At 42.3% G+C, this 13,355-nt stretch overlaps 1 protein-coding gene across 1 annotated transcript; it reads left to right on the plus strand.

Moving 5' to 3' along the window:
* Positions 1 to 5,077: 5,077 nt before the first annotated feature.
* Positions 5,078 to 6,065, plus strand: LOC126513110 (olfactory receptor 2A12-like). Its single transcript, XM_050161261.1, has one exon. The coding sequence runs from the start codon at positions 5,121 to 5,123 to the stop codon at positions 6,063 to 6,065; it is 945 nt and encodes a 314-aa protein (XP_050017218.1). The 5' UTR covers positions 5,078 to 5,120.
* The last annotated feature ends 7,290 nt before the right edge of the window (positions 6,066 to 13,355 follow it).

A 13,355-nucleotide genomic window follows, 5' to 3' on the forward strand; every position in this document is an offset into this window, starting at 1 on the left:
GGGTTAAAGTCAGGGTCTTCTATTCGATTCCATTGGTCGACTTCTCTGTTTTTATGCCAATACCAAGCTGTTTTCAATACTGTAGCTCTGTAATAGAGTTTGAAGTCAGGGATGGTAATGCCTCCAGACGTTCCTTTATTGTATGAGATTGTTTTGGCTATCCTGGGTTTTTTGTTTTTCCATATAAAGTTGATTATTGTCTTCTCCAGATCTGTGAAGAATTTTGATGGGATTTTGATGTCCTCCCAGCATTTTGTTCTGTTTACTCCACCCACCTTTGTTCTAACCAATCAGGGCCAAGACAGTTTCTTTATTTGACCAATGACCTTCCTCCATCAAACCAGCAAAGGTGCCACACTAAACAACTGTTAGAACACAGAGCACAGGGAAATGGGGTTGTTTATCAGGGTGTGCAGAGCTCAGAGATTTTGTTGACTTCACTTTTTTTATGCTATGATTCAGACTCTAACCTCAAGCATTCTATTTACTCAGAGGCTATACAGCTGAGTCACATACCTACACACTGTCTTGTTTCCAATGCAATTTATTTAACTGTCATTTTATAATTAACTTTGACTATTGACTGTGTTTAAGGAGCAGTTCACAGGAATTCTAGCCCCTTATCAATCAATTGCTCTCAGCAGGAAGTCTTTTTAGTCTGGTCATCTCCTTCTGAATCCTCGGAAAGCAAGACACAAACAGAAGCAGGGATAGAACAGTGGCCAGCTCCTGTGAGAGGGGGCTGACATCACCACATTTTGCTTTCTAGCCAGCTTACAGGGAAGAGATTACTGTTGGAATTCTACAGAAGAGGCAACCGAGGCAGAATAATAGCAAGTTCAAAGAACGTACTCCAGAACTTGATATATTTGGACCCAAATTCTCATTTGTATCTAAGAGACATGCGCCCATCAGAGAGTTTTCGCACTCCATTGTCATGGGGATGTCACTGCTGACTTCTATGTTGCTATGTCATGGTTGACTCTGTTTGTTCGTTTGTTTATATGAGCATTTTTCCTGCATGAATGTACATATTGCACATGTGGTTGCTGGGGAGGTCAGAAGAGCGCACCAGGTCCTCTAGAACTGGAGATATAGATGGTTGTAATGGGCCATGTGTGTGCTTGGAAACAAACTGGGTGTTCTGCAAAAGCAATAAATCTACTTTGTCTCATAGCCACCCTCCAGCCCCCATTATTGGTGACTCTTCATTAGCACCAGAGTGACTGGGTAACTAGCTCAGATATTACATAGCTAAGAAGAGAGGATTGGGATTGCCACAAGGTAGCTGAGGAAGGAAGATGACTGTGACTCAAACATGGACTCACTGAGTGTCAGGGCTCAGGGTTTGGGCAGTAAAAGAGAAATCAAAATGAGAACTTAATTTCTAAACCTGTGTAACCAGGTGACCAGATCCCACCTCCTCTTCTCTGAGCTGCTCTTAGTCCCCAATTAGTCTAGAAAAGTGAACGGGTCACTATTACTCCTCCTGTGGGTTGTCTCCTCCTGTTCTGTCCCCAAGGGTCTCCCAGGGTTGCGCTTGTTGACAGCATCCAGGAATCATCTTAGCATCCCTACTGGGAAGAGAAATGGCCCTTTCCCAGCTCTCCTGGGGAAGCTCAGAAAGGAGGCAGGGTCATAAAACCTCAACAACTGGTCCCAATGGGAAGAGGTGAAGATGTCTGAGCTTGCCTTTGTTAAGCGGGATTTTATAGGGGCCATCTTTTGGATCCAGGGCTGGTCTACTTGCAGAGGAAGTGAAAGACTCAGTCCCTTAAACTCTACAGCACCTTGGAATGTTTCTGGAGACTGAGCTGCCAAGAATCAGTTGTTTTATGGGGCTTCCTCTTAAGAGCTAGAAACCGCCATCAGTGACACCTTCCCTGGATTTACAAGTGGTAAGATGGTCACTGGTGTTTAGCTTGTGTGTGTGGTTCAGGAAAGTGGGTCTAGAGATAATAATTAGTCTAACCATCCATCTCCAGATCCTCTGTGGATACATCTCAAACTCCCCAGACCTCTTCCCACATTTCCTGCCCTTTTTCTTCTTTTTCTCAACCTTACATCCTTACTTCTTTCTTCCTCCTGATAATAAATATTTACAGATAGATTTTCTGTTCCCAATCATGTTGATAAAGAATATGGAGTTCTGAGCTCAGAGATCCCACGTTGAAAGCCATATCCCTGAGACAGCAGTGATCATCAATGTCTTTAAAGGAGTTTTCACACACCACAGAATTACAGCTGGATGAACTTTGTAGACAGAGAAATCATATTTGTTTTAATTTGCTGCTGGAAGGGCGGTAGTTAGTCTGCTCTAGCCTAGGTTGGCTTAATCTTGTTGTATATTCGAGTATATTCTAGGACGCCTGATCCTAAACCTTCCAGATTTGCACTTTGTAGGTTGTGGCTAATACATGCAGATTTTTCTGACCTCTTACTCAATCCTGATGTCTTTATATGTAAATCCAGGGCTCATGGAATTGGGTCACCATCCTGCTGGGACACTGTAAGCGAAGTAACCATAACAGGCTACAGATCCCTAAATGGTGTCCCTATGTCATAGAAATCAAACCTTGAATTCTCTTACCTCAGATCTTTTTACATTCAGTACATCCCAGAGCCTCCCACACTCAGACACCAGAGGAAATCTCCTCATGAGAGCTGCTCTGTGACTAGCCATCCAGCTCTGTCCTAGGAGGGCTCTGACCTGTGCTGAATCTCCATAAGCTCAACTAGATGGACAATGTGAAGACTTTACCTTCTTCTCCTCCCCACTTCAGAGTCTGTGCGCCAGAAGCAGGCCTCAAATGGCAGGCATGGGAGCTCATAAAAGGCTTTTGGCAGTCCAGATAGGAGCAAAAGGGAAAACTTTGAAAAACCCCTGCATGAAACATGAAGAACATGTTGAGGAAGAAAATGCCCAGCACTGAGAAAGGGAAATGGAGACAAAGTTCTGCCCAAAAAGAAGAAATTATTTGCATTTGATCCCTGTCAGGAAGGGGACAATCAGTTTCTCCAGTAGAGTGTCACTCTGCTAATCAGTGACTCTCTACTCCTGGAAGTATGTTCAGGAGCAGCTAAGCAACAGGAGACTGACTCCAGGGATTTGGTTTCCGTTTGATATTCGTTTTGCTTTTAGTTTTTTCTTTAATTTCTGTAGTTTGTTATGTTTTAAAAAAATAGTACAGAAAGGACATAAAGTTAGGTGGAGAGGGTCTGGAAAAATTTGGAGTAGGGGAGGGATAAAAATCAAAGTACATTATACGAAAATAATTTTTAAAAGTTAAAGAAAAACAAAAGAATGTATTGGAGGAAAATGTAGAGGCAGGAGGCACATGGAGACACTGATGCAGAAATGCCATGAGGGATGATGGGCTCCTGACCTGGGTGGAAAGGAAGGACAGCCGTGAGGGTTATGAGCAGTAGACTGGTCAGGAGGGGGGATGGGACAGGGAAGTTGGAGATTGAAGATGCTTTGAAGTCTCATATTTCTACTCCCATCAAAAACAATTCCCACCCTAGTCATTGTCTTGCTGGTTAACATGAGTGGCATCCTAGTTCATACTATTGTGAGCAGTGTTTAGAAATGTCCCTTGCATTTCTTTCCTTGAGCATGTATTTTGTATGTGTCTATGTGCTTACATATTGTTTCAGAAGTACAGTTGATATTTATATTGCTGGGCAATGCATTAATGTGTTCAACTTTAAGGAGCACAACCAGGAACACACTAAATGGATCATTTCATTCACTCTTCATTTGGATCTAGTTATTCTAGTCACTAGTAGATAACTGTTATTGTGGCCAGGCTGGCAGGGGTGTGGTGATGGGAGACTGAGAAGAGGAGGTGGGCGTTGGCGCTGTGCTGTTCTTTTGTAGTCTCCAGATGTAATGATGCTGAGAACCTCAGCCTCCTCAGTGCTCACTGGACAGCTGCCTGTGAAATGCTCTTTAAATACAGCTCACCGATCTACTGGAACATCTGATGTTATGTTTCTGGTTTTTTAAGTTTTGTATAAACATTTTGAGTATTTTTTTTTTGCTTATTCTAGATTACCGTTACTTTTTCCTTGAAGGAAACTGTTCTTTTAAAGAAATCTTACCTTTGTTTCCCCTAAAATGATAGATACATTCATCTAAATTCAATCTGAAAATTGTAGTTTCTTTAGATTTATCACTTATAGCAATATTACCCCTGTAATTGATTGTTTGTGTGCAGAGGGAGGTAAGAGAAAAAAGTAGTAAATTTCCTGCTCACATATCCACAGGATCCATCAGCATTCCCTGGGGGAGACTCTAATGTCTCCAGTCATTCCTCACGTGACCCTACTGTGTTACTCACAGGACTATTTGTGTGGGGGCCTGCGTCTGACTGACATTTGGTCTGTCTTCTTCATCTACTTGTTGACTCTCTATTTTACATATGTCTGTGGTGTGTGTGTGTGTGTGTGTGTGTGTGTGTGTGTGTGTGTGTGACCAGAGACTGACCTGGGATCCTTCCTCAGTTGCTCTCACCTTATTCATTGAGTCAGGGTCTCCCAGTTGACCCCAGTGTTCATCATTTCAGTTAGTGTAGGTAGCCCTCTTATTCTGCGGATCCTATGTCTCTGCTAACCAGAGCTGGAATGAGAATGTGAGATTGCACATGACCTGTTATGTGTTATGTGCTGTTTCCAGGAGTTCTGTGACATGCTGTAGATAGTCATCATAATCCTGAGACGTGAGCGTCATCAGTCTAATCTTATAGATGAAGAGACTGAGGCATTGGGAGGGCTAGTAACTTGAGAATAGGCAGAACTAAACAATGTGCTCAGAACCACATACCCTCCTTTCTTTTCTTAATTAAGGAGTATTATTTTTATTTATTTTAAGGATATACTTATTTGCCTACATGCATAACTGTGCATCATGTGTGTGTCGGGCTTGTGGATGTCCAAGAAGGAAATCAGATCACCTGAAACTGGAGTCATGCATCTCTGAGCTGTCTGATTCCCTAGAAGAGCATTCAGTGCTCTTAACCTTGAGCCATCTCACCAGCCTTTATCTTCCATTTCTACCTCTATAGCTGGCCTGTGTCAGGTGATTCATAGATGAATGTGATTCTCTTACAGGCTCCACCATGTGGATGATTCCAGGGCAGAACCAAACCAGGGTTTCTGAGTTTATCCTGCTTGGCTTCTCCAGTGACCCCACGACCAACAGCGTCCTCTTTACGGTGTTCCTTCTCATCTACCTGAGCTCACTCATGGGCAATGGGCTCATCGTCATGCTGATCTGCATGGACTCACATCTGCACACTCCCATGTACTTCTTCCTCTGTATCCTCGCCATGTTGGATATGGGTTATGCCAGCACCACCATGCCCCAGATGTTGGTGCACCTTCTTGCTAAATCTCAAACCATCTCCTTTGCTGGCTGCTGGATACAGATGTATGTGTTTGGTGCTCTGGCTACTACTGAGTGTACCTTGTTTGTTGTCATGGCTTATGACAGATATGTGGCCATTTGCTACCCACTGCATTACACTGTCATCCTCAACTGGGGAGTGTGCATACAGTTGGCATCTGGGTCTTTAGTCTGTGGTTTCCTCTCTGCTTTGTTACATACATTCTTCACCATGAGTCTGCCATATTGTGGGCCCAACAAAGTCAACCACTATTTCTGTGAAGGCCCTTCAGTGCGTAGTCTGGCTTGCATGGATACCCACCTCATTGAGATGGTAGACCTGGTCTTGAGTGTTTTTGTGGTTGTTACCCCAATTTCCCTCATAGTGGCCTCCTACATTCATATTGCCATGGCAATTCTCAAGATCAAGTCTACCCAAGCCCGTTTCAAGGCCTTTTCTACCTGTGCCTCCCACCTAACTGTGGTCACACTCTTCTATGGTCCAGCCTCTTACATCTACATGAGGCCCAACTCCAGCTACTCCCCTGAGCGAGACAAGCAGATCTCACTCTTTTACAATGCCTTCACAGCCTTGCTCAACCCTGTGGTCTACAGTCTGAGGAACAAGGACATCAAGAGGGCATTTCTCAAGGTGATAGGGCACAATAGGGTAGACTAGTGAGCCAGGATACAGGAGAAGCTGGAGTGGAATATTCACAGGGATAGTAGTGTCTTATGTAACTGGTCTGTGCCTTTCAACCAAGGTAACTTTTACTAATTGGAACAAACCCCAACTTTGAGCTAAATTTGAAAGCAGAAACATAGGGGCCAAATGCCCTGTGATGGCTGACGTCAAAATTATTATCTAGAAGGAACTGGGAAATTGATGGGGCCCCAGTCATTCATCTCATGTCCCCTTTTGTATTTTTATATGTCCAGATTATAATTCTGGATGATTTGTATAGAAAGGATTTTTCCTTAAGGATGTATAATAATATTGTTCTGTACAAAGCAGGCCAAATCCTTATCATACTGTGGAACTATTTCAGTTAACGAATCTACTTGTTGATAAATCTGTGCCCATTTTCCTAATATGCCATTGGCATTGTAAGTAGTCATTTTGTCCCCTATGCCAGGGAGTTTTGACTTAGTATTTCACCTGTGGAGGGGAGGGAAGGATGTATACTATCTTCTGGAACTACTTCTTGCTGAAACTAGGGCATATTCATCAGGAACTAGGAAAGCTGAAATGCTAGTCAAAGGCTGGGAAATGGAGCTCTCATCAGAATCATCTGGTACCCTGCCTCAGCTAAAGAGACAGGGAACAATCACATAAGCTGGCCTGGTTCACATCAGCTTTCAGCAAGTCCAGAGCTCAGCAACTTGCAGTCCGCAGGTGATTGCTGGATGGTGTCTATCAGCCTAGTGGAAATCTGCTGAAACAAATAGAGACTGGGGACAGAAGTTAAAATTTAGGAACTTAGACGAAAACCTTGCATTTGTAACTTTCAGGCCCATAGCTCTAGTAATTAGGGAAGGGAAAGGGCCCCAAGACTAGTGGAGGGATCCCATCCTCAGGAATAGACAAGTGGGGGAACTCAGATTGTACTTATCAGGAGTCCATTGACCTGTGACAGGTGGATCCAGGTCATATGACTTCTTTAACCCCATGAAGCTTATATGAATTTTTAGCTCACAAAAAGTAAAATTTCTAGATATGTTAGCATTAATCATTATTGGAATCCACGTTGTAAAATATCTGAAGTAGGCTCACACCTTTGGGTACCATCAAAAACTATATAGGCTTGGATTAAAAAGTATGAACATTTTTTTTCCTTTGTCCAGAGGGTCAGATATACTGATTGGACGAGACAATTTTAGCCTGATGAGAATCACCTTTAAGTCTTTATTTAGAAAACAAATAAAATATTTAAAATCTTGAGCTTGTGAATGAATGAAGTGCTGTATCAGCTTCTCAGAACCCCATTGATCAATGTTAAAACACTGAACTTTTGAAATCTTAATACAACAACACGTTAGAAGAGGAAAGAATTCTGAAACAATTCCCAGTTTTCACATGCTTTAAATTTCCTTCTTATACCTTTACACCTTGCATTTACACACCTGTAATCATTTTCTCAGACCCTCAGAATCTGTATGAACTTTTAACCTTTCTCTTTCCATATAATAACTTACCAGAGACATGAGAGGTTATTCTTGAGAACAGTCATTGCAAGGAGTGTTCCTTTATTTGAAAAGTTACACCTGAAACCTATTTGTTCTTTAATGTAAAGCTTTTTAGCAGGGCAATTCTGTCTATTTTTTTCTTAAATTCTGTCTATTTTTTCTTAACAAGAGACCTAGTAGCTCTAAGGGAAGTAACAAGGTGGCTACAGCCTTGGGGGAAAGAGCTGTCAAAGTGCACATATATTTCTAGCTTTTCATGAAGGCACAAGTAGGTTACATGGGGAAGTGGCCCAGGTGATCTACTCTGGCTACACCCTTTCCACAGCCTGAACTCAAGGACAGTTCCCTATTGTGGATTGAGGAAGAGGAACAAACTCATGCTGGTTACACATGGTTCTGTGTGACATGAGTGCCCCACCTGATAGTGGACAGCTGAGCATTGTCAGGATGTGCCTGAAAACAGTGATGAGGAGAAACCCTTCCAGGGCACAGAACACTGTCTATGACATTTGTTGTTCCTTTGGTTTCGAAAGAGAAATGTCTTCCAGGTAAGAGTCTATATTGTGGTCCATGGGCTGGTTACATGGTCACGAACATCCATGGAATATAAAATCAAATTGGAGAGAATGAGTGTGGAGAGATCTGTAGGTAGCCTTCTTAGAGATGGATAAGAATGGTAAGATGTTTCTGTCTCATGTGGATCCCCATCAAAGGTGTCCTCAACAGGAAGGATATGAAGAATGAAGTGGATGGGATGGCATTCTCTGCAGACACCTGTCTGCTCCTTTCCCTGTCCATCCTCTCACTGCTTGTCATGTCATTCATCTTCATTTCCTTCTCCGAATACAAAATCAGAAAACTGTTTGAAGTACTCATTTTACCAAATGAGTATTTTCTTACACGCTCCATTAATGAAGCATTGTCAGCTAGGAGACATTTAAGAAGTTTCTGGTTTTATAAGTGAGTACATATGATATTTGTCCTTCTGGGTCTGGGTTATCTCACTCAATGTGATGTTTTCTAGATCCATCTATTTGCCTGCAAATTTCAAGATGTCATTACTTTTTTTTTCTGCTATGTAGTACTCCATTGTGTAAATGTACCACATTTTCCTTATCCATTCTTCGGCCAAGGGGCATTTAGGCTGTTTCCAGATTCTGGCTATGACAAATAATGCTGTTATGAACATAGCTGAGCACAATTGAGCATCCTTTGGATAAATACCCAAAAGTGGTATTGCTGGGTCTTCAGAAAAGTTTTTTTCCTAATATGTACTCACACGTAAGTGGCTTTTAGACATAAAGCAAAGAAAACCAGCCTACAAATCACAATCCCAGAGAACTTATACAACATGAGGACCCTAAGAGAGACATACGTGGATCTAATCTACATGGGAAGTAGAAGAAGAGAATATTTCCTGAGTAAAATGGTAGCATGGACCTTGGGAGAGTAATGAAGGGGAGGGGAGAAAAGAAGAGGGGAGCAGAGAAAAATTATAGCTCATTAAAATCATTTTTAAAAAGAAGTTCCTGGTTTTGAGAGCTGAGGATCAGCTAGCTGCCTTCTCTTTTCTGAAAGTTCACCATCTTCTTAAGGTCTGTGGGTCCACCTAGTGCAGGTGGAAACCTCTAGAGTTTGACATTTCTGCCATACTGACCTCTTGGGTGGTGCCATGACCATTGTGGAATGGGCCCAGCTCTGAGTAACAGGAGCCTTTTGGTTAGAGCAGAGATACAGCCATTATCCTGAATTCACACAAATATGTGATAGACAGGGCAGATTAAGCCTCACCCAAGAGGCAAGTGGCCAGGCCCTGGAGTTGGTTCTACCATTCATTAGCTGGGTGACCCTTACCAAATTTCTCATGTCTTGTGGGTCACTGCTCATTTATCTGTGCAAATGGTATGTAGTATCATGCTTGGGAAACTATTGGGAGCTTCAGTCTTTAAAAAAAAAAAACCAGGGTGTGCAGTCATTTGTACCATTCATGAGGCTTGGATGTGTCTGCCTACCTTTTTATGTCCTCACTCAGAAAGGTGTAACATTCCCCCAACCTCCATGTATTTTAAATCGTCCTTGTATTTTTATTTTAACAGAAACAAAATATATATTCTGTGGGAAATTGGGCTTTTCCACTTTTTCCAAGATCTGTCTTTAGCATGTAACTACTTTGCTGCCATGTAGCTGGCATACATGCCTGACTCCAATGGAGTGTTTGTCTGTGTCTTTCTTGAGCTCCAACCAATACATCTTTAATAAAATATCCAAAACTAAACCCCAAAGAACCAAGGTGGCTGTTTCTATATGTAACATTCAATGTTCAAAATTCAATGGGTTCTGTCTTCCTCTTCTCAGAATCTGTTTTCTTATCAATGCTGGTGGAGAAGACTCTCTGCCTGGACTCGACTGCCTCTCACAGCTGATGAGACTCAACAACAGGAGTGAGGAGAGCTGGGGTCAAAGCTGTAGAACAAGGTTTAGCAATAGCACTGCAGGGGCCAAGGTGCTTCTAAGTACTGCTGATTGCCAATTACTAAGGTGTAAATACACCCATCATGGCCAATGTCATGGTTGCAATACATGCCACTGAACAGCAGTTGAGATCACATGTCATTATACAGTGTTTCAACCAGCAAATGCATTCCACTAAACGATTTTCCACCTGCAGTAGGTGAACCCACAGGCTTAAAGTAGATGGTGAGCTTTCAGAAAGGAGAAGGCATCTGGCCATCTGCTAGAACACAGAGCACAGGAAAATGGAGTTGCTCATCAGGACTGCAGAGTTCAGAGATTTTGTTGCCTTTACTTTTTTAATGTTAAGATTCAAACTCTAGCCTCAAGCATTCTATTTACTCAGGTGCTATGCAGCTGAGCCACATTGTTAGGGACTCTGTTTCCAATACAATTTATGTAACTGTCATTTCATGATTAACCTTTACTATTGGCTGTGTTTAAGAAGCAGCTCAAGGGAATTCTAACCCCTTATCAATCAATCACTCTAACCAGAAAGACTTTATCATCCAGTCTTCTCTTTCTGAATCCTTAGGAAACCAAGACACAGACAGAAGGCAGGGATGGAGATATGAGGTCAGGGAACACTGGCTAGAACTTGTGGCCGGGTACAGGTATCACCATATTTTATTCCTCTAGTCAGCCTAGAAGGAAGGAGGTTACTGTTAGAATTATACAAAAGAGGCAACTGAGGCAGAATGACAGCAAGTTCAAGAGAACGCGATCCAGAGTTAGATGTATTTGGACCCAAATTCTAATTGGCATCCAAGAAACAGAGAGTTTTCTTACTCCATTGTTATAAAGATGTCACTGCTGACTTCCATGTTGCTATGTCATGCTTTACTCTTTTAGTTTGTTTATTTATATGAGCATTTTGCATGCATGTGTGCATGTACAGCACATGCATTTGTGGTCCCTGGGGAGGTCAGAAGAGGGCACCAGATCCTCTAGAACTAGAGCTATAGATGGTTGTGAGCTGTGATATTGGGTGCTGGGAACCAAACTGAGTGTTTTGAAAGAGCAGGAAGTTCACTTTTTCTCATAGCCCAGCCCCCATTCTTGTTGACTCTTCATTGATGTGGGATTGTCCTATGTATGCTGTGAATCATTGGCTAATGAATAAAGCTGCTTTATTTATTTACACCAACAGGGCAGAATATAGTAAAGCAAATATTCCAAGCAGGGATAGGGATAGAGGAGGAAGTAGGCAGAGTCATAGAGACGCCATGTAGTAGTCACTGGAAGAGAAAGATGTCACAGCACTGGTACCGGTAAACCACGAACCTCATGGTAAAATATAAAATAATAGAATTGGGTTAATTTCAGATGTAAGAGCTATCTAGAAGTACACTTAAACTATTCGCCAAACAGTACTGCAATTAATATAGCTTCTGTGTGATTATTTCAGGTCTGGGCAGTCAGGAAATGAATGAGCAGCCTCCAACTACACTTCATTAGCTCTACAGCATCTGGGCAAGTGTTGCAAGTCTTTTCCTTTTCCGCCAGCCAGCTCCCAATTCATGACATGGAGACGTTTTATTAATTATGAAAACTCGGCCAATGGCTTAGGCCCATTTCTAACTAGCTTTTATAACTTAAATTAACCCATATCTTTTCATCTATGTGCTCCATGTGACACATGACTGTTACCTCTCCTCCTGCATGTCTTGCTTTTCCTCCATATACTGGCATCTCTGTCCTTTGTCTCAGCCTCCTCTCTACCCTAAAACCCTGCCTCACTATTGGCCATTCAGCTTTTTATTAAACCAGTTTAAGAGACACATCTTCACAGTATAAAAATGGTTATTCCACAACAGACAACTTGTGAAGATATTACACAGCAGACTTTGATTTACCTCAATGTAGTTAAGGAAGGAAGAGGACTATGACTTAAACATTGTCTCATGGAGTGTCAGGGCTCAGGGTTTGGGCATGAAAGAGAAATCAGAATGAGGACTTAAGTCCTTGACCTGTGTCTTAGGTGACCAGGTCTCACCTCTTCTTCTCTGGTCTGCTCATACCTCCAATTAGTCTAGAAAAGGTCACCACTCCTCCACCTGTGGGTTGTATCTTCTTGCTTTGTCCCCAAGGGTCTCCCTGGTAGTAGTCTTGTTGCCAGCATCTGGGCATCATCCAGCATCCCTACTGGGAACAGAAATGGCCCTTTCCCAGCTCTCCTAGGAAGGCTCTCTCCTAGAGAGGCTAAGGGCCATAAAACCTTAGCATCTGGACCCACTGGGTAGAAGTAAAAATGTCTGAGCTTGCCTTTGTTAAACAGAATTTTATAGTCACTATCTTCAGGAGCCAGCACTGGCCTACTTGCAGAGGAAGTGAGAGATTTAGCCCCTCAAACTCTACAGAACCTTGGAATTTTTCTGGAGATTGAGCTGCTGAGAATCCCAACTCTCTGGACTTAGCGGCCTTCACCTTTTAGTCTCTTTCCTATTAGAGAAAGAAACAGCTAGTCAGTGACACAGTCTTTGGATTTACAAGTGGTAAGATGGTCACTAGTATTTGACTTGTGGGTAGTGTTCAGGCATCTGTGGGTCTAGGGATAATAATTAGTTGAGCTATCCATTTCCAGGTCCTCTGTGCATACATCTCAAACTCCCCAGACCTCTTCTCTCATTGCCTGCTCTTCCTACTTATTTTCTCAGCTTTGTGACTTTGCTTTTTTTCCTTTCTTTGTTTATTTATTTAATAATTATTTACAGATTCATCTCTTTAAAATTACATCAAGAAATAGACTATGGAGTCCTGAACTCAAAAGCCTCAAGTGAAGCAGAAAGCCATATCCATTACAGAGCAGCGGTGATTGATGTCTTTAAAGGAGTCTTCACACACACAGTCACTGCCTGGTGCACTTTGTGAGCCAAGAAATCATGATTTTGTTTTGGCTTTTCCTTTGGTAGGAGGTGTGAAGTTGCTGTAGCCTAGCTTGGCTTCAAACTCACTATAAAGTTGAATATTTCCTTGGACTTCTCATCCTCAACCTTCCTAGATTGGGGCTACACTGTGTAGCTTTTTCTGGCTTGGAACTCAATCATGATGTTGTTTGTGGCATTGAGCTCACAGACTTGGGCCAAAAGGCCTGGTGTGTCACTGTAAGTGAAGTCAGAGGACACTGTGCTGGGAAAACATAAGAGACTGTGGGTCACTAAACGGTGTCCCCATGCCATAGAAATCACACCTCAAATCCTCTTTCCTTGGATCCTTCTACATTCAGTACAGCCCAGGACTTCCCAGTTTCAGAAAGGAAGGGTAATCCCAT

Source organism: Alexandromys fortis, unplaced genomic scaffold, assembly GCF_014885135.2.
Source record: "Alexandromys fortis isolate MF-2015 unplaced genomic scaffold, M_Fortis_MF-2015_v1.1 scaffold_122, whole genome shotgun sequence".
In the NCBI taxonomy this organism is placed as follows: domain Eukaryota; kingdom Metazoa; phylum Chordata; class Mammalia; order Rodentia; family Cricetidae; genus Alexandromys; species Alexandromys fortis.

What these genes read in the sequence shown, in the direction of transcription:
- LOC126513110 (XM_050161261.1), top strand. Translation starts at nt 5,121, where the DNA reads ATGTGGATGATTCCAGGGCAGAACCAAACCAGGGTTTCTGAGTTTATC.